We start from the raw sequence: 21616 nt of genomic DNA, 5'->3' as shown, positions 1-21616 counted from the left end.
CTTATCTCTTTAAGTAGGTATGCATTCTTTTTCTTACAACGGGTCTTAGGAACCGAGGTCAGTATGAACTCCTTTTAGGTTGACGGGCACAGTGAGACTAATAGCAACCCGGGCGGAGGGCACGAACCGCCAGCCCGCCAAGCAAAGCCGGCCGCCGCGCAGCAGAGCCGGAAACCCGCGCGAGTGCGGAGGGGGGGGAGGAGGGAAAGAGAGCGAGCTGCGCATGCGCCGCTCTACAGCCGCCATTCAGCTGTTGGGTGGCAAGCGACCTCCCGCCCTCGCGCGCACCGTGTGACGTCGCTGAAGAAGAAGCCGCCGTGTCGGAGGCGGCAGATTCGCCATAATCCGCCGCTTGGCCAATCTCACCCCCCACCGTCTCCATCGATCAAAACATAGATATATTTTTGTAAGAAGGAGCGGCACGGCACAGCACATGTGAAGCCCAGCCTGCTGGTGCGACAGTGCTCTTTTTGTTTTTGTTTTTTGTTTCGTTTGCTTTTGTTTTTGACAAGGCCGCGCGCTTCGCTTCCAGCCAGCTCTCCCGCTGCCCCTCAGCCCCAACCCCGCCGCGGTTATGGAGGCTGCGGCTGCAGGTGAGCGGCGCCGAGCCGGGGAGGGCGGCGGAGCGCGCGCGGAGCTGTTAGCGCTGAGGCGGGGGAGAAGTAGTTCCGGCCAGCGTGCTGCGTCACCGCCATCCGCGCGCGAAGTAGTTCCCTCAGCAGGAGCGGCCGCTGCTCAGCGCTCAGCACGGCGGGGGGCGGCGGGAGGAGCGCGGAAGGGCGCCGCTCCCCGCTGGGCTGCGCGGTGTGCGGCCCGAGCTGCGGTGCCTGCACCGGGAGTGAGAGCGGCCCCGGTGCCGGGCTCGGGCGGCGGGAAGCGGCCGCCTTGTTGCATGAATGGTTAAAACGGGGAGCTTCTGCTGCGCTGTCAGCTCAGCCCCTCGTGTGCCGTATTCTCGCCTGGCTTTCGTGGCGATTAACATGAAAATAAAATGACGCAGACGGGACTGCCCTGATAATATGTATGTGCTGTTTCACAGTGCCTTGTTTCTTGTAGTACGAGCTGGTGACGTTGCAATGATTTAACATTGTGTTCCTCTACACTGAAATGTATTGGTTATCATTCACTGAGATGATTCCCAGACCTCCCCTCCCATTCAGGAGGAAAGAAGTACTGTCACAAATCCGCGGGACCGGATGGGATCCACTCAGGAGTGCTGATTGCTGAGCTGCTTTGCACTGTTTGTCAGTGCTCCTCGTCAGCCAGAGAGGGCTTAGAGGACTGGAGACTTGCTAATGTGACAGCTGTCTACAAGAAGAGTCATAAGGATGATCTAGGGAACTTCAGACCTGTCAGCCTGACCTCAGTACCGGAGAGGTTATGGGATAGATCATCTTGACTGTGACAGTGCAGCTGGTGTGGGACAACCAGGGGATCAGGCCCAGCCAGACAAGTTCATGAAAGGCAGGTTCTGCATGACCGACCTGATCTCCTTTTATGACCAGGTGGCCAGCCTAGAATGAGGGAAAGGTTGTGGGTGTAGTCTACCTACACTTTAGTAAAGCCTTTGACTCTGTTTCCCATTGTATTCTCCTGGAGAAGTTGGCAGCCCATGGCTTAGATAGATACACTCTTAGCTAAGCAAAGAACTACCTGGATGGCCAGGCCCAGAAAGTGGTGGTGAATGGAGTTAAATCCAGCTGGTGACCAGTCATGAATGCTACTCCTCAGAGATCAGTATCGGGCCCATCCTGTTTAATGTCTTTATTGAGAATCCGGACAAAGGGATTGAGTGCACCCACATTAAATTTGCAGGTGAAATCAAGTTGGGAGGAAGTATCAATCTGCTTGAGGGAAGGAAGGACCTGGATAAGTTGGATTGATGATGTGAGACCAGTCGTGTGAGCTTTAACAAGACCAAGTGTCAGGTCCTGCAACTTGGTCACACAGACTTGGGGCAGAGTGGCTGAAAATCTGCACAGAGATGAAGTATCTGAGGGTGTTAGTTGTCAGCTGGCTGAACAAAGCCTGCAGTGTGCCATGGTGGCCAAAAAGGCCAATAGCATCCTGATTTGAAGCAGAAATAGTGCAACCAGCAGGAGCAGGGAGGTGATCGTCCCTCTGTACTCAGCACCGGTGTGGTCTCACCTCGAGAGCTGCGTTCATTTTTGGGCCCCTTGCTGCAATAAAGACATTGAGGCCTTGTAGTCTGTCCAGAGAAGGGCAGTGAAGGGTCTGAAGCACAAGTCTTATGAGGAGTGTCTGAGGGAACTGGGGTTGTTTAATCTGGAGAAGAGGACACTCAAGGGAAACGTTATCACTCTCTACAACTCTCTGAAAGGAAGTTGTGGTGAGATGGGAGTTGGCCTCTTTTCCCAGGTAAGAGCGATAGAGCAAGAGGTGATGGCCTCAAGTTGTGCCAGGGGAGGTTCAGGTTGGGTATTTGGACAGATTTCTCCTCTGAAAGAGTGGCTATTCATTGGGACAGGCTTCCTAGGGAGGTGGTGGGGTCACCGTCCCTGGAGGTGTTCAAGAAACGTGGGGATGTGTCACTGGGAGACATGGTTTAGTGGGCATGGTGGTGATGGGCTGATGGTTGGACTGATGATCTTAAGGTCTTTTCCAACCTTAATAATTCTATCAGGTGTCCTCCAGAAATCAGGTTCAGAGCCTTGCAGCCAGAGCCACCCGTATGATTTTGTTACATCTGGTGATACAGCTTAAGGATTTTTGTGGAACTGCTGTAGCGTTGCATTTATCCACATGAGGGCGATGTTACAACATTGAAAAGGCGAAGTCTTCATGTCAGCGTAGGTATCTCTGTTTTTTTAATGATGGAGAAGCTTTTCTTTTTCTTCTCTTTTTCTTTCCTTTTGATAAGTGATTATTGTCAAGTTCTGCTGTAAAGCTAATTTCCTTATTTTGTCAGGCTTTTCATTTAAAACCATTTGTAGAGAAGGCTTTTTTGTTATTAGCACACTCCTTTTAATCCTGTTTTGAAGTTCATGTATTCATTAAAGTATGCAGGCAGTATCTTTTGAAGAACTTCTGCAAATGCTTCTGTAAAGTTACATAAATCTAGTGTGAGTAAGAGGAAAAAAGACTTATCTGTCTTCCTTAGCTAAGCACCAATGTTCTTAAGCACCAATTAATTAAGCACTAGAGGTCAGCTTTCTTTTGCCAATGGACTGCAAATCCCGTGCCTTTGGTACTGTGAGAGTGGAAGGATGTGCTTCAGATAGAGGAGGGAGATGAAGGCCTGGTGCCTTTTCCTTCCTGGGCTGGCTTCATCACATGGCATGATGCAGGTTCTGCTTTCTGGTGATGAGTTAGACAACTCCAAAGCAAGTCCATGCAGTGTGGAATACTTAGTATTTGTGAATTTTCAAACGTACTGTCTTCTGTTGGAGAAAGAATAAAAGATTTCAATGCTGTAGCAACAGAATTGTGTTAAGAGCTGCATTTGTGTGGTGTCCTATCACTATCCGCCTTCGAGTATGATGCTTTTAAATATTCTTCATGCTGCTTTCGAGGATTTAACTTTTTAGAATGCTTTTTGTTGCTTGTTTTTCTTTTGTTAGAGATGCTTTTAATCTTTATGTAGTTCACATTGTTAAACATTTGGCTTTCTGTCACTTCTGTAAAGGATTTTTGAGTAGTGCTTGAGTCGTTATTGCAGAACAAGTCTCAAGTAGGGTCCCATTGAACATGGTCCTGTTTTACTTCTGATAATGTCAAGAAGTGCTCTCTGATTATTTCTCTGATTATATGCTGGGTGAAGTAGCCGTTGATGGTGTCCAAGCATTTAATATTGTCATTGTGTTCTGACCTGACATTTAACCAGTTTGCATAAGGGTAATTGAAACCTAAATTGTGTTGTTTGTGTCTCTCTAACATCTCCTTCAGTGTGTCAGTCGTTCTTACTCTTATGCTCAGGCTGTTGCTAACACATCCTAGTGCTCCTCTGTGTACAGGGTGAGCATTTTGGTCCTCAGGGATTCTGCTGCTTTTTGGCAAAGTCTCTTAATCGGATTTGGCCCTAAGCTTCCCCTAACAGGCAGCACTGCCTCACAAACAGTGCATCCTGCTTTGTTTCCCCTCTGCTTTATATTTTGCATTATCCCACTGGGGTTAGAACAGTATTTTTCAGAATCTTGTTTGGATGCTTGTCAGTCAACAGCCTTGTTTATGGCTCAGCATTCTGGTTCTGACACCTTATTAGGCCTGTTGAGTTATTGTAGTAGCATGCAAGTTATTTTTTGAGGCAGCTACAAAGAAATGAGAAACCAAAAGAGCGGTTTGTCTCAACTCTGTGCTCTTTGTTGTCTCCTGTTGTTTCTATTTGTATTTCTAATGAGTATAATGCTTTTGGCTTTAGGTATGCTGTATTTCACCCCCTGGTTTTTGATGAATCAAAACACAGAAAACAGCAGGAAACGGATTCATTCATTGATTTTTTTTTTTTTTTTTCCCAACTCTATCAAATGAAGAGAAATAAAATTATTGTATACCAATGCCCTTATTAAAGTGATAACTAAAATGCTGTAAGGTGATGGAAGAGGTCTAGAGAATAAAGCTGTGGCAAAGTACAGCTTTTTTGAGGCTAAAATGTATGTAATCAAAACTTAGGTTCAGTTAGAGATTCTTTTTCAGGATAGAAAAATGCAGGTGACAGTTATTTGCACTCGTGCATTTCAGACTGTTCTTCTTCTTTTCTTTTTGAAACAGAATAAAGTAGATTTTGGTTTTAAAAAGCGTCATTTCAGTGAAGTAATAATAATCAGAGATACATCCTAATGTGTTTTGAAGAATTTTTCATTTCTGAAATAGTTCTGAAAAATGGGGAAAAAAAATCCCTAACATGAACAGACGAATGAGATCTGATGGCTGGGAGAAATACTGTTAGTGTATTTAACTTTAGGGTGGAATATCATAACTGCTTGTAACATAGATGTAGATTCTTCTATGTGTCGTTCAAACTGATTTTCTTACTGAGAAATAATTCTGCCTGTTAAATACAAATTATTGCCTTTTTGTACGTCGCTCTTCTGTGAACTATTATTTCATAGAATCACAGAATCATAGAACGGCCTGGGTTGAAAAGGACCACAGTGATCATGTAGTTTCAAGCCCCTGCTATGTGCAGGGTCGCCAACCACCAGACCAGGCTGCCCAGAGCCACATCCAGCCTGGCCTTGAATGCCTCCAGGGATGGGGCATCCACAACCTCCTTGTGCAACCTGTTCCAGCCTGTCACCACCTTCTGTGTGAAAAACTTCCTCCTAATATCTAACCTAAACCTTCCCTGTCTCAGTTTATAAGATTTGAATGCTTCTACCTAAAGGAAAAGTCTTGATTATTTTTTCTTGAACACTGTAATATCCCACGTGCTCAGCTCTTGTGTAGGAAGAGTTCTTTAATGCACACAGTACAATTATTGGCAGAACTGTGCCCGCCTTCTAATATCATAGGTACTATTATTTTTATTGCATTTGAAACTTGAACAAAAACCCTTGTATTTTCTCAGTACTTCCCATGTTAGTGTATAATTATATTGTTTCATGTTATAATGAATATTTAACTGATTTGAATAAAGGCAGCTTGTTTTTATTCAAATTTTTATTCGTACTGCTGTTATTATTCAAATTTTTATTCATACTGCTGCGATTGAGTGCCTGCAGGTTTGAAGACAACGCAGTATAGTACAAGAAGGAAGGACAAGACAGTGAGCAGGTCAGGTACTGAAGTAGCAAAACCATCTGTTTTTGATAAGCTTGTTGGGCTGTCATTACTGCAGTGCTTTGCAGGTAGATGAAACTGCACTTGGCTTCTGCTTTTATTGTACTATTTGCGTTAGCTAATTGCAGGCATTTCTATGCTGTTAGGTACATTTTTTGTTTTTACAGTAGTGAGAAATTATTTTAGGAACATTTGGAAATTATTGCTGAGTTTTAAGCAGGCTGTTATCCCTGGATATAATCTTGTCTTCCAATACTTGAAGGGAGCATATAAACAGGAGGGGAAATGGCTGTTTACGAGGGTGGATAGTGATAGAACAAGGGGGAATGGTCTTAAACTGAGACAGGGGAGGTTTAGGTTAGATATTAGGAGGAAGTTTTTCACACAGAGGGTGGTGACGCACTGGAACAGGTTGCCCAAGGAGGTTGTGGATGCCCCATCCCTGGAGGCATTCAAGGCCAGGCTGGATGTGGCTCTGGGCAGCCTGGTCTGGTGGTTGGCAACTCTGCATGTAGCAGGGGGTTGAAACTACATGATCATTGTGGTCCTTTTCAACCCAGGCCATTCTATGATTCTGTGATTGTACTGAGGTATGTTTGTGTGTGGGACCATGGGATTTCATTTTCCTTGATCCACAAGTGCAGCTGCTTTTATAGACATGGGCTTGGAGATTGGAGATTAGCACACCTTTAGGAAGTAAAACTTGCTGGAGAAGGATTAGAAATAACACTGTTGTTGATAAGGGATATTCTAAGTAAATCTGCAGACTGGAATTTTCCTCTTGCCTGTCTGCTGGAGCCCTACCTGCTGGTCCCAGGATGGTGGATGCAGCTAATGCTTTCCCATTTCTAGGTTCAGCCAGGAACAAAACTGAGAATGTATAACACACACCAACATGGGAGGCTCCACAGTCAAGGCACTGCTTCCAACAGTGCTTGCATAGAGGGTTTGCATGTAATGTAAGTAAAGAGCTGAGTCTTCCTCTTGTTCAGCTGATAGAGATTTAAGTAGTGAAGTCTGTTCTCCCCTCTATGCTGCTCCTGGAACACACGCCAGTCCAATCCCAGCATCTGGAGCCAACAAGCCTCACCACTCTATATTGGCAGGCACCATGGCCTGGTACATCCAGCCCCAGTCTGATTGCAGGCACTGCACCAGATCCATTTTTGCTGGTCCCTCCAGTAGCTGGCACTTGAATATGAGGAGCAGACAGTGGGATTACACAGAAAGATTATTGTGAAGGGACTTAATGAGAAATAGGACAGACTGCAGTGGTCAGGCATGGGTGTGGTCAGTCCCTTATATACCATTTTCCATTCCTTCTCAAACTCCTTCCTCTACAAATTCCTTCATCTGTTTTACATTGTCCCACAGCCCCTCTCAAATCTTGTTTCTCCTTTTCCTTTCTTACAAAGCCCAGGTAGCTTTCTCCAAAGCTGTGCCTGCTGTTTCTTGGTAGCCCATCAGTAATTTGTCATAATCTGTGCTGTGCATAGAATCGTAGAACCTTTTGTGTTGGAATGGACTTTAAAGGTCATCTGATCCAACTCCCCTGCACTGAACAGGGACACCTACAGCTAGATTGAGTTGCTCAGAGCCCCGTGCAGCCTGACCTTGAGTGTCTCTAGGGATGGGGCATCCACCACATCTCTGGGCAACCTGTTCCTGTGCCTTACTACCCTTATTGTAAAAAACTTCTTCCTTATATTCGGTCTAAAGAAGGATTTCTTGAGAAAACAAAAGGTGTCTTGTGATGTCACTGGGTTTTTAATGCTGGAAATAATGTGGAGTTGGACTAGATAACCTTTAAAGGTCCATTCTAACTTGAACAATTCTATGATTCTTTGATCCTATGAAGTAAAGATGTGCTTTTTGTACTTAACATGAAGTAAAGAGTACTTGAGTTTTCTGTCAGGATTCCATGACAGTGATTGGTAGCTGTACAGTGTAATATCCCAGTGAAGCCTGTGCTTGATAGCTTTAGTTCTGACCTGTGCAAATGTCATGAAAACTGGGTGTTCAGTTTGCCTTTGCGATTGTTAGCTGAGAATGAGTGCTGATGGATTCAAATCGGGGGAGAAGCAAAGTTCTTTTATCTGCAAAGAAAAAAAGTCAGGGTATTAAAGTGTAAGTTAAGGTGAATAGCTGAAGCTTGGAGATGCATAGTGAGGAGCAGGGAGAGAGGAGAGTCTGATAGGCTGGAAGGTGCTGGAGAGAGAAAGGGATTTATTAAAATCATTGAATCATAGAATGGCTTGGGTTAGAAGGGACCTCAGGTATCATCAAGCTCCAACTCCCCTGCCACAGGCAGGGTTGCCAACCTTCACATTTCATACTAGCAGGAGGTGAGGGTTTAAAAAAAAAAAAAAAGGTATTAATACAACTTGAGAGACCAGAGTGTTATTAAACTGAGAATAAAGTTTGTATTACATATGCTGAAGGTGGGAAGAAATCTGTTATATACATTATACTTTACCTATTTATTTGGATTACTAATAGTCTGTAATACAATAAATACCCAATTGCCACAAAAGAAACCAGCAAAAAGCCTGAGGCCAAATAACTTCCTAGTCTCAGGATGTAATACAAGTTTACTTGCTGAACATTATCAGGGATTTGAAGCAGTTTGTTCTATCTTTAAGTTCAGATTTAAGCAAGTAGTTACGTGAATTCTAAACCACACTGCTGTATATTTTAGGAAGGTTGAGCAGGAGCACAAGTATTTGTACAAGCAACTTGGTTATTCCACAGGCCAAGGGGTGTCAGGTGAACTTTTATCTTTGTATTTAACCATGGAGTTCATAGAATCATTAAGGTTGGAAAGGAACTGTGAGATCATGCAGTCCAACCATCCGCTTACCACCAATATTGCTCATTAAACCATGTCACTCAGTACAACATCTGCATGTTTCTTGAACACCTCCTGGGACAGTGGCTCAACCATCTCCCTGTGCAGGCCATTCCAGTGCCTGATATTCAACCTGAACCTCCTCCAGCTCATCTTGAGGGCATTCCCTCTTGTCCTTGTTCCTTTTAACTGTTGGAGGGCTTTAAAGGTGATTATAGAAGATTTTAAGTGCTGTCTGTATTAAATAGCTGCTGAAAAGTTTTGGGTACATTAGAATGATTTATGACACATAAACACAGATGGATAATCTCTCTTTTGTTTACTTATTTTGTGTTTCTCATGAAAACAGTTATTTAAAGCAAAACAGAACCCAGCCCCCAGCTTGTCCTTAGTGCTATGGGGACATTTGTGATTTACTACAACAAACTCTTCCTTAGTTTTTGACTCATGGTGATCAAAAGTATATATATTCCATAAATAATTCTGCTTTCAGTAATGTTTCTGATACGAATGGTCCCTCCTGCAGGTTTAAAGAGAAACAGAACAGATGCTTTTAAACTTTAAGAAGGGAGTTGGGAATGAGGGACTTGTTTCCCAGTCTGCACCCCATTTGTCTTCAACGATCCATTGGTTAATCTCCCTTTGCTATGCACATGCTCAGTATAAAGAACTATTTTTGTCTAATTAAGAAATACCCTGAGATCTTTGGAATAATGGAAAAAAATATTGAAATGGTTTCACTTCCGTTATAGCTTAATTTGCTACTTCTCAATTTAAGAAAAAAGAAACTGGTAGCATTTATTTCAATATACACAGAGTTTATATGAGCAAATGATGAAAATGAATTAACACAAAGCAAGCTTATTAGGTGGAATGTTTCAGATTGGTTTTGGCTGAAAGTACTCTTGTTTGTTTTCCTGTAAACTTGATTAATATTTTTTTCATTATCTGCATATTTAATTGATGTCTAATTAATTGCTCTGTTGACTTCCCACATAATTAATTATCCACTACTTAATCGTTGATTCCCTGCATAGTTAATTGACTTTTTGCCTATTTGATTTTTACACTTAATTGACTGTAATTCATTACTCTATTGCTATACCACCTAATTAGCAACCAGTTAATTGGTTATCATTTGCTTATTTTAATCTAATTGTTTAGGCCCGTGATCAGCACAGCTTATCCTCTGCTTTCTGACCTCCTTTTCCAGTCATTCTGCATAAAAGCATTTCTTCCTCTGTTTTGTTTCAATCTCACTTCTAAGAAGAGCACCGATAACAGCTGTTGAGGGGAGAGACAAAAAACAGTGGGTCTGAACTTCCAGGGAACACAGCTGGCTGTCAGGAAGCAGAAACAGTGGCAAATAAAGCCTCAAAACAGAAGCGTCCACTGCATTGTGGAATTTCAGTGTTTAGGTGTGGTTAAGCTGTTCAGTAGATAATCGTAGGTTTTGTACTGGAAATATTAAACATGCAGGAGAATCGTCATCCACTGAGTTAATAACAAGGTTTTTAATAGAAGAATAACACTAAATAACAGAGCAGAAATAATGAATTATTAAGGGAACATTTCCATTATAAACTTAGTACAATCAAAATGAGAAAGCGTGTGTGCTCAAGACAGCAGAATGGCTGAGAAGGAGCCCTGCCGTGCTCGTAAGACCATAGTGGGTATAATATACATTTTACATTGCTGCTCGTGTGTGTAGGATATGGTATATTTGTACAACAGGAATAGTTTGTGGGCTGTTTTTCAGAGCTGTGTTAAGAAACGGAGGCGTATGACGCCTTTTAGTTTTGAGGTATTTGTACTATTTCTAAAGATTATGTTGTTGTTGTTACAGCGGTGTAAATGGGTGCCAGCTTTGCTATTCTTAACATTCAAAAGCTTTTTCTAGAGTGGTGTGAACCGCACAGTGTGTCACAAAGGGATAGTAATAAGGTTGAATAGGACTAGTGATCTTTGCTTGAGATTGTTATTAGTTCTAAAATACAGCTTTCCTGTTCTCTTCCCTCCCTGATTCATCCCAAAGTTCACAGAAAATCACTGTATTTTTGTATTTATTGGCTAACCTGAGTTTTAGTTTGTACCTCAACTAGCATTGGCTGCTCCAGCTTGCTTTCAATGAAAGTATGTCCTTGTTTTCCTTAGGGGGACAGAGGGAGAGGAGAAATTGAAAGTGATGTATGGGTCGGGGCTTATTGTACATAGCTGAGGAGCCAGCGTGCCTGAGATTGGCTGTTGGGGGTTTCTTTAGAAACAGAAGGAAGCAGTGACTTCAAAAGTCAAAGCATCACAGCGGATTTTATTTTAAAACATTGACCAATACACATTTCAATGACATTCTTCATTTACTGCTACTTCATAAGTTTTCACTGTTTTGTCTGGTGTTATTTTGGAGAACTAAAAGGAATTTTTCTTTGAACTTGTATGTCAAAGTATATGAAATGTTGATATTTCTCTTGGTGTCACATGTAATTAATGCTGACCTAGGTTGCAACGTGATGTTTTGCTTTGAGTGTAAAACTTCTTTTTCCCTTTTTCTTCCTTAAATTTTCCATCTTTTCCTCCCTGTTTTTCTTCATGTAGGTTGATGACTCAAGATGAGGCCTGATTATTTTTCCAAATTTGAAAGAAAACATGTTTGTGTAGCTTTAAAGTGAATGGGAAGAAGGAGGAAGGAAGGAAGACACTACACTTGCATAGCTGTGATAGGATGCAACACTTTGTGGTGTAAAGCATTGCAGGTGTTCTGACCTTCCTCCCCACTCTTTTATTAGAGGCAGAGCCACAACTGAGGATAATTGGTAATGAGCTCAATGAGTAAAGGAAAAAATGGTGTAACAAAACATACATTTGGTATCAAATGCCTTTATTTTCTAACAAACATTTCTAGCTATTTATGTTTCCAGTACTTAAATAGGTGATTAGAGAATGAGATTTGTGCCTAGGTGAGTTAAGTTCTAAGGTTGAATACACTTGAAAAGTAAAGGAAAAGAGTAGTGAGATCCATGACCTTTGATTAGACATGGAGCTGAGCTTCTCTGTATTGCAGAGCTACTTTATGAAGGTTAAAATGTTTTGGGTTTGTACCAATGGAATATGTGTCAAATCTGGGCAGTGACTTCATGTCTTAAACAATTTTCTGTTTATCACATGTTTGTAAAAATTGTGGCATTGTGTAAGGTGGGAAGTGGGGAAAAAAAAATGACTTCATCTGTCCTGTTTCCATTCAGAGTAGCAGAATGGCTTGGGTTGGAAGAGACCTCAAAGATGACCTAGCTCCATCCACTTTGCCGCAAGCAGGGTTGCCATCCATCAGATTAGGTTGCTCTGGGACCCATTCAGCCTGGCTTTGAACACCTCCAGGGATGAAGCACGTTTCTTAGATTTTAGTCAGGAGAAGTTTTTTGGCCTGTGAGAGTCTGGGTAGAAGTTGTACCATTTCTTAAATTTGTTTTGTGATTCATTATGAATGACTTTATTTGATGGTGTAACAAGTTTGTTATCTGTGTTAAAAGTGTCAAAACCTCCTTAACTACTGGTAATAGGAATAAATGACCAAATTTGGAAATATTAACTTATTTTTAAAAAATTTATCTTTCAGGAATCAGTTCCATCTTCATGTGTAAGCTTTGTAACTTATTTTCACCAAGTCAGTCAGAACTATTGTCTCACGTCTCTGCAAAGCACTCAGAAGAAGGGACTAACGTGGACGACATCATTATTCCACTCCAGCCTCTAACAGCACCAACAGACATAAACAGAAATGGAGAAGGTACTTTGATAAATTGAGTAAAATGTAATTTTCAAACAGTTATTTAGGCTTTTTTAATGAAACCTGTGGTCTCGTGGTTCTTCATTGTGTGTACCATTTACATAGCTTGTTTCTACAGTTTTCACCATGTGCTGCCAACATGAATTTCGTTTAGTGCGGATTAGATCAGAGGATGGACATGGATAACGCAGCATGTGGCAGGGGATGATTACAGTGCTCCATTAATTTTAAATGTCAAGTACAGCAAAGTCTGCTTCCTAGAGCTTTGATTTGAGGTTTTAAAAGCAGCAGCAGAAGTGTAAGTGCCAGACAGTTCAGTTTTCTTAGGCAAGCAGCCAGAGCACCATGGGCTGGGAAAGAGAAGGGGATGAAATGCTTTGAGTTACAAAACTTAACTGCTTTTGGAATTTCAGATTATATTAATAGTTTGTTCTGAGAAGGCAGCAGCATGATTCATAATTTGTTATTGTGCTTTGATATTAGTTCTAGTAAATTAAAAAAAATCTTCTAGGCAAAGTTTGATGCTACTCTACAATTAAAGAAGTTACATTCATGACTATTTTTAATTGATTATAATTTCAATCCCTTGTAGTATTAGCAATGCATTCAAGATGATTCAGACTTCATATGCTTTACACTCTTATTGAACAATGGATTCGTGCTGTTGGCAAAGCTCTTGTTTTAATACAACTACCAAGATTTCTAAAGTCCTTAATAATTATGGTTGCTGATTATAAGGAAAAAATTAACCCACTCTAATATCACACTTGAACGAATATTTTTATCATTAACATTTGTGTGTGGCATTTCTTCCTTTGCTTACCAGCAGTAATTCAGTAGGTACTTTGACTTCATGAATGTAAGAAGTTATTTCTAATAACTGGTCACATAGTGTTCAGCTGTTATCTCCTCAGGTGGCTGCTGAGGAAGAGTTTGCATCAGATTATCATATCACACTATGCTTAAAATAAACAGTGCTTCATAAGAAGGTGAATAAATATCAGATCTGCATCAAATATCAAAATCCTCTTCTAATTTTAATTATACAGAATGAGTATCTCAGCTATGCAGAATCCATCTTCCTTCCTGCATTTTTTAGTGTCCCGTTACCCCTTCACTAAGCTGTATCTCTGAGCACAGTGATTGTGGTACTTTGCAACACATTCTTATTCCTGTGAGTAAAAAGGCTCTTCTGTAAACTTCCTGTTGTATTTGTGGCAGGAACTATCAGCCCTTTTGTTCTATGTTGTAAGGCAAGCATCACACCTTCATTGGAATAGTATGTAATTACCATAAAGATCTGAATGAGCAGAAATCAGACCTAAGCAGCTTTTAGGAGCATAGCTTTGTAGATCTACTTATGTAAAATAAAACATTCGTGTTTAAAGTTACCATTTTCATTGTTCTTGATCAATACTTTGTATCATCTGATGTGATTGTGTGCCGCTGCCTTTTTCGGATTATTTGGTCTAATTCTTTGGCATCTGCTTTTAGTAAGAATGTCAAAGTGAAATACTCACATAGAAAAGATATTAAAATATTTCTATAATATAAACAAATAACAAACCTTTCTCATTACACAAATTGATTGGAGAAGAGAGTAGTGTATTCTGAAGTCCTGTTCTTCAGTGTTCTGTTTAAATAATTAGGAAGTTTCATAGCAGAATGTAGGAGTTTGAAAATTTCCCCTTCTGTTATGAAATCTGTAGCACATAAAGGTTTTTGTATACTTTTTTTTTTTCTCTGCGATCCCTTCTGTAATTTTTAGTGATCCAGTATTGTCACTTAAGGGAGAAGTGACTTATGAATGACAGTATGGAACAGTTTCCTTTCAGTTGCCTGATAGATTAACATGTTTTTGTCCTTTGAAAACAGTTTTTCTTCCAAGTATAGGTAAAAAACATATTTACTTTGAAATTGGCATAGATGAGTGAATGTTGAATTGTTAATGGAGCTGTGTTCTGCCTGAATACTAAATCAATGATTTTGTAAGTACTGTGAAGAAGTAAAATGCTGATAATACATGTTTATTACTCTGAAGTTATTTTATTGGTAATACACTCTGCTGAATTTTAGTTAGTCACACCACTTTCCCATAATTAGATCATGATATATTTACACTTGATTGGCCCTAACTGCTTTGATCAGGTGATGCTAGAGCTGTGGAATCAGGAGACCAGGCAAATGTTGCTGTGGTGAAGATTATGGATAGATCACAATTTGTTCTGCTCTGGATTATAGCAACTTTGTTTGGGAAATGACAGATATTTACTGCTTTACAGTAATCACTCATACTCTATTTTTCTGTGGGATTTTTGTTCAAAACTTTCCATAATGATCTCAGTTTTCTTTCAAAGTGCCTGTCAAAGCTCTTTGCTTTTTTACTTTTACTTAATCAGATTGGTAATGGTTTGAGGAGCAGAATGAATGATCCTAAGTTCATCTACTTGTAATATTATTCCCTGACGGATTGTTGTTATGGGCTGTGTGTGCATTATGGGATACGGGTTTTCTGCAGCACTGTTTTCAGGCCTTATCTATTGATTATGAGAACTGGAAGAAGTTATTATCTGAGTATGAAAATTTTCCACAAGAGGTGTAACTCCTTAAGGTCACATAAAAAAGAGCAGCCTTATCCTGGCTAGAGGACCAGGTACAGCCAGAGCATCTGTTGAGGCTGCAGGACTAAGAGCTGTTTCTGAGTACCAGGATGTGTGATCACTGTTACATTTGCATGAAATTGTGGATTTTCATCCATATTTGCTTGTTTTTGTGTGACCCCTTGTGCAGCAGGTTGTGAATACAGCATGTACTGTTCTAATCATTTACATAAAAGAAAATGAGCCTGTTTTTTATGTAGCTGACAGATGAAAATGGTTTACTGTTGCATAATGCACCCAGCCATTGCCATTTGGCCAGGTTGTTCATGCAGACACTTTTACAATCATTTTGCAACTTCTGACAAATTTTTGCTTGAGTCATGCTGTAGCTATCAGCTCAGTGACTGTGCTAAGCTACGTATATGGGTTGGGAGAAAAATAACTGTTTGATAGGGATTTATTGTATCTTCCACTTTTTCAGAGTCAGAGATATTTGCCCTATAGTGGCATTAATGTGGTTTTCTAAATGTTGTTTTGTACATCTGTGACTGTAATTAATCATGCACTTAAGACGGAGGGCGTAGAAAACCAATGAAAAAATATGATTAGAGTGTATAGTTTCATCCACTTGTTGCATTTCTCTGTGTGTAATAAAGTAACTTTGGAAAATTCTGGTCTCTAAGGGTGTTGTCCCTTAGTGAACCAGTTTTGGTTAAGTTTGATTTTGAGGCAATCAGTGCAACCACTGTACAACCACATCATTAAGCCCGACAAAATCCACACTGCTGGAGTGCTGTGATCTACTTCAGTGTATGAAGAGTTAAGAATAGTGTGTATGTATTTGTAGTTGCTTATTTTAACTTCAAGGAAATGATTAAATAGAATTCTGCTGTATCAAAACAGAAGGCCTCATAAATGAAAATATTCTGAATATTCTGAATATTTCTGAGATAGGTGATTATTAAATCACAGACTGATTTTGAGAAGCTTATGTCAATAGTTACTGTGAAGGAACAGTATAGAAGTAGATTTATATAGTTTATTTCCATGTCCTGTTTCTGAAATGCCTTTTTTAGTGCCATTGAGTACATAATTATATAGCATAGCACAGAATGTTTTCTCAGAATATTGCCATTGCACACATCCAATACCAGTTATCATAAAGATTGATTTCAGAGAATCTGTGGTGGGTGTAAAAATACCTGGAAACAGCTAAGAAGGCAATCATGAATAAGATCCCACTAATAAAATCATTCTAATGATTGATTTAAAACTTAAGCTTCCCACCAAGCATTCTTGAAATGAGTGCTTTAATGCATCCTTTTAGCAAGATGTGACCATTCTCATTGGCTTGCTTATTTGCTAACAAGTCAGTGACAACGTAGTGCTCAACTATTGTGCCTAGTTCATCTTAGGTGGTGCTTTGAACTGTGGTTAGTACAATGCAGTGTGAATGGATAGCTGGTGGCAAACTGGATGGGGGAACAGCTGGAATTTATGGTCATGTGCATCATTAAAAATTGAATTCGGGCACTGTTCATTTAAAGTGGCTTGAGATTCTGGAAGGAGGAAAGAACAGGAGCAAGTTTTGGTGATTCTATCAGTTTTGTACTGATAATCATCCTGTTCCAGTGTATGCTGCTATCTAGCACTTACATGAGGCCTTTTAATGTGTCTGATAACTGTTGGCTATTCTTCTAGCCAATGTAACGTGTGCATGTGATGTAAGCTCATTTATAAACAGGTGTAAATTTACATATTCTTTACGTTGGTTGCCACACCATTAGAAACTACAATTTCATAGTCCACAGAAAGGGATCTACCACCAACCTTTTAAAGGAGCAGTTCTCAGTTCTGTTTGTAAACAGGATTTTGTTTTCATTCCTGTTGTAACATGAAAACACTGTTCTCTTTTTCATTTATTTTAAAACAGTCAGCAAGGGGTGAACCAATTTTCTTTTTTTTTTTTTTTTTTTGAGTAATGTGCTTTTTTTTGAGTGATTTGCTTTCCAAAAAAAAAAAAAAAAAAAAGAAAAAGAAAGAAAAGAATATTATACCCAAAAAAAAGAAAAAAAAAAAGAAAAAAGAAAAGAATATTATACTGGGATTTAATTACTTATAGTAACTTAAGCAGTATCTGCATTCCTCATACTATGCCTGACACGTGGGTTGACCTTTTTGCAGGTTGACATTGAAATGTTGTTGGTTTTTTTAATTGCAAGTTAATTTCTTTAGCTCAAGGCATCAAATACTGTTTTTTTTTACAGTGGTAACAAAGAGCAGTTTTGAGAGTACTGAAATCACCTTTCTCTATTTGGTGGTAATTGGCACTTCCTGGAGTGCAGTAGCACAGAAATTCAGAGTGCTGCTGCTCATGAATAGTTGCAAAAGGTGATGTGAGAAAAGTGGTTGTTTTTTTTCATTTGTAATGGAGCTTTTAGTTTTCTTATGACATATTTAAGTAGATGGATACTCAAACACCACTATAATAAGACAGTATGCTTTCTTGTTCACTTGATATCAATTACATGATTATCTCAAAACTGTGGTCTCTGTGTGTGGGTTTTTGTTTGTCTGAAATACTTAAGGGAAGTGATGAATGGATTTAGAAATGATGCTCCTACCACCTCCTGTTCTCTTGCATCTTCCCTTTAGATTCTTTGAGGTCATTTATTTTTCCGTATGTTTTAAGTCAACCAATTTAGCAGGGGCTTTTGGCATATCTGCTTGAAAATCATATGTTTTACATGATTTGGGGGATTTTTATATTGTCAGTCTCAGTTTACCAGATAGAAAATAGGCTACTGACTTATAAATATTTGATAAAAAGATTTGGACGATTCTTAATCTTCGGTTTTGGTGAAAGTTCCTGGAATAAAAGCACTGTGAGCTTTTCACGAAGAGGAAGATTTGAGTTACACTGCCAGTCTGTTTTAGCTTGAATAATCTCAAGACCTTTTCACACGTTCGGAATTGCAGTGGTTACTTAATTACTGGGCATTTCTCTCTCTCTGAAGCCGGAAGACATAATTCATACTTTTCCCATCTGAGCCAAGCAGAGAGAGAGAACAGCCATAAGTTTTTGAGAGAAATAATTTTATTTTTATTTTTTGCACGAGTCTCATATTTTGGAAACAAATGGTAAGAATGCTTTCAGGGACCTCTTTGCTGTTGTCACCATAAGCTGACATGTACATCAGATTTCCTTTTTTTCCCTTTTCTTTCTAGACCATGAAATACAAGGTTACTGGCAAAACTTGCTAGTCCCTTGTTTTTCTGTATGATATTACAAAGATGATGGCTGACAGGGACTTCATACACCTTCTATTTCACTTAGCACTTTAGCACACTTAGCATTTTTATGCACATTATACTGTAGTTTTTGTTTTTAGCTTGTTGGTCGTTGTGTTTTGCAATTACAGTGACTATATCAAAGTCTTTGCCTTTTAATTTTCAAAGCTGAACATCACTGCATATTTCTGAAGGCTCTTAAAAGGCAGCCCCAGTCACACTGGGATCCAGAGAGTATTCAGGCCTTGTATGATCTGAAGTGCATTCTGGAGAGTGCTTTCTATGTTCATTCAATATAAAAGACCATAGGTGTCTAATATTTGATAAAATGAATGTTAAAGGTCTGGAAGAAGCTTGACTCCCTCCTGTTCCTCTACATACCATCAGACAAACTCTTTTACATACACACTAGTTTTTCTTTCTCAGAACTATGCAGAAATAGATCTGATATTTTACCAGATGCCTGCTCAGAAGTAAATACATGCTGGAAAAGCTAGCACGCTTTGCTCTTGAGGAACTGAGCTTCTTGCAGAAGAGCAGATACAAAGTAATTAAAATACATACAGTAACAATCAGGTAATTCCTCAAATAGTACAGTGTAAAGAATAAAAAGTGCTGGAGGGTAACAAGAAAGATAAAGAGCAACTCTTTTAATTGTATAAACAATTACACCAGAGTAACTGATAGCTAGGATGAAATTTCTGAAAAGTACTTGGACACTGTCTGGAAAATTCCTCTTCTCTTAGTATTGGCTTTCATTAATTAGAAGTTTTATGCTGATCTAACTGGTTCTGTCACTCTGAGTACATCTGACTATATCTGTCTGTGAGAGTCTGATAGCAGAGTTGCTTTTTGAGTGATCAGAGCAGTCCAAAGCGAGAGATAGGAGCATGAAGCTAGAAAGTGTTAATAATAAAGAATCATGGGAATTTCAGAATCATAGAATCACAGAGTGATTGGAGTTGCAATGGATCTTAAGGACCATCTGGTTCCATCTCCATGTCATGGGTCAGGACACCTTCCACTAGGTCAGGGTGCTCAAAGCCCCATCTAACCTGGCCTTGAATGAAGATGTCATTGGCTCACATTATTAAAAGAAAAATGAAGTTATGGTTTTAAAAGATAAAGTGCTTTTCTCTGAATGCATCTCAACTGCTTAAACAATTTATTTGAGAGTGATTTAAATTAAAATGAGATATTATTTATGGAGTGTCAGCATGGTGGAGCAATTCTGTAGAATATGCCTGCTGATACAATTATTCAATAATGTAAAAGAATGCTTGCAGTGTGATTTCTGTAAAGTTGTAGTACTCTGATATCTGTCAATCTCAGTAACATATTATTGCTTTGTGACTAGCAGAAATGCTAACAAATGTCATTGCTTAAAAGTAAATCTGTGTGAAAGTAATCTTTTTTTTTTTTTTTTTTTTTTTAAGCTTTAGGGGTAGAGACTCTGAACCTTCATTTAATATTGCTCCTTTTCAAAGAGCTGGTGGATATTAGTTACTGGAGTAACCCTATGAGATTGCATTGTAGCTTGTTTTTAACTCTTAATTTCCTTTTTCTTTTTTCTTTTTCCTTTTTTTTTTTTTTTTTTTTTCCCCTAGAGCTTCTTGCAGTGAAGAAGAAAAGGGGCAGGCCAAAAGGTTCTACTAAGAAGTTATGTGTGGATGAAGATGTTGCAGAAAATAACTCTGTTCTGAATGAAGAAGCTCTGCCTGGGACAGAAGAAGGACCAGAAGTGGCTGAAGTCTCACCAGGCAGCTTGGAATGTAGGAAATGCAATCGGAAGTTCTCTAATATGCGTCAGCTGAGGAAACATATCTGCATTATTGTTTTGAATGAAGGAGAAGAGGAAGGAGATGGAGGTAAAAGAATACCCATTAAAAAGATACAAAGCATATTGTGAACCAGTGTTTTTCCATCTTATAACCTGATTACTCCTAGACATTAATGTTGATTTTCAATAGAAGAGAATGGACTGTTTCTTGTAATGTTAAAAGCATGTTGAAACAAAACTGAGAATAAAGTTAGACATTTCTTTTTTTTCTTCCAAAAATTCCGAAGGCTCATTACATTATTAGTCTTAGACTCACTAAAATGCTTATTTTTCACAAGAAACTGTTATGAGCAAAGGATTGCAGTTTTCTAATGGGAACTGATATAGCAACATAGGTGGATATCATGCATAATGAAGAGGTATGATTCCATAGAAATGTTTCTGTCATTTCACTTGGGAAACCTGAATTTTGTTCTATTCTTGTGATAGACAAAAGGAATGCCTTTCAGGATGGCTTGCTATATTGTATGAAAAGTAATGCAAAGCTCACCTCTTCTATTTTACAAAAGTTTTTGTATCATAGAATGGCTTAGGTTGGAGGGGACCTTAACAGTCATCTGGTTCCAACTCTCCTGCTATGGACAGGGTTGCCATCCACTATATCAGGCTGCCCAGCGCCCCATCCAACCTGGCCTTGAATGCTTACAGGGATGAGGCATCCACAACTTCTGGGCAATGTGTTTCAGCACCTCACCACCTTCTGAGTTAAGAATTTCTTCCTAATGCCTAAACAAAATCTTCTCTCATGTAGTTTAAAGCCATTCTTCCTTATCCTTTCACTGTCAGACCATGTTGTCTCTTGCTTTTAAGATCCCTTCAAGTACTGGAAGGCCACAGTGAGGTGTCCTCAGAGCCTTCTCTTCTCCAAGCTAAACAAGCCGAACTTCTTCAACCTTTCTTCATAGGAGAGGTGCTCCAGCCCTCTTGTCATCTTTGTGGCTCACTTCTGGACCTACTCCAACACCTCCATATCCTTTCTGTACTGAGGACCCTGCACCTGGGTGCATCACTCCAGATGGGGACTTACAAGGGCAGAGTAGAGGGGGACAGTCACCTCCCTCTCCTTGCTGACCACTCCTCTTTTGATGCTGCCCAGGTACAGTTGGCCTTCCAGGCTGCAAGGGCACACTGCTGGCTCAGGTCCAGTTTTTTGTCCATCAGGATCCATGGGTTCTTTTCTGCATGGCTGTTCTGAGTGAGTTCCTCTCCCAGTTTGTACTCATTTCTGGGGTTGCTTCCACCTAAGTGCAACACCTTACACTTGACCGTGTTAAACCTCATTAGGATCTCATGAGCCCACTTTTTGAGCTTTTCAATATTCTTCTAGATGGCATCTCTTCCCTCTATTATGTCAGCTGCACCTCTCAGCTTGGTATCTTCAGGAAACTTGCTCAGAGTACACTTGATCCCAGTGTGTATATTGTCAATAACGATTTAAGAGTAGTAGGTCCAAGGTGGACTTCTGGGAGACACTGCTTGTGACTGACCTTCACCTGGACATAGAGCTGTTGACTACA

General features: G+C 39.9%; 1 protein-coding gene across 1 annotated transcript in view; it reads left to right on the top strand.

Moving 5' to 3' along the window:
- The first annotated feature begins 235 nt into the window (after window positions 1-235).
- Window positions 236-21616, top strand: part of ZFAT (zinc finger and AT-hook domain containing) — an 87197-nt gene continuing 65816 nt past the window's right edge. Inside the window, exons 1-3 of the mRNA XM_085221727.1 lie at window positions 236-593; window positions 12198-12368; window positions 19867-20127. Coding sequence (XP_085077853.1) covers window positions 575-593; window positions 12198-12368; window positions 19867-20127 — 451 coding nt within the window. The 5' untranslated portion in view covers window positions 236-574. The remainder of the gene's footprint in view (window positions 594-12197; window positions 12369-19866; window positions 20128-21616) is intronic.

This window comes from Meleagris gallopavo, chromosome 3 (genome assembly GCF_905368555.1).
Source record: "Meleagris gallopavo chromosome 3, MGAL_WU_HG_1.1, whole genome shotgun sequence".
Classification (NCBI taxonomy): domain Eukaryota; kingdom Metazoa; phylum Chordata; class Aves; order Galliformes; family Phasianidae; genus Meleagris; species Meleagris gallopavo.
Note: the sequence above shows the minus strand (reverse complement) of the source record. Positions and strands in the feature narration are given on the sequence as shown.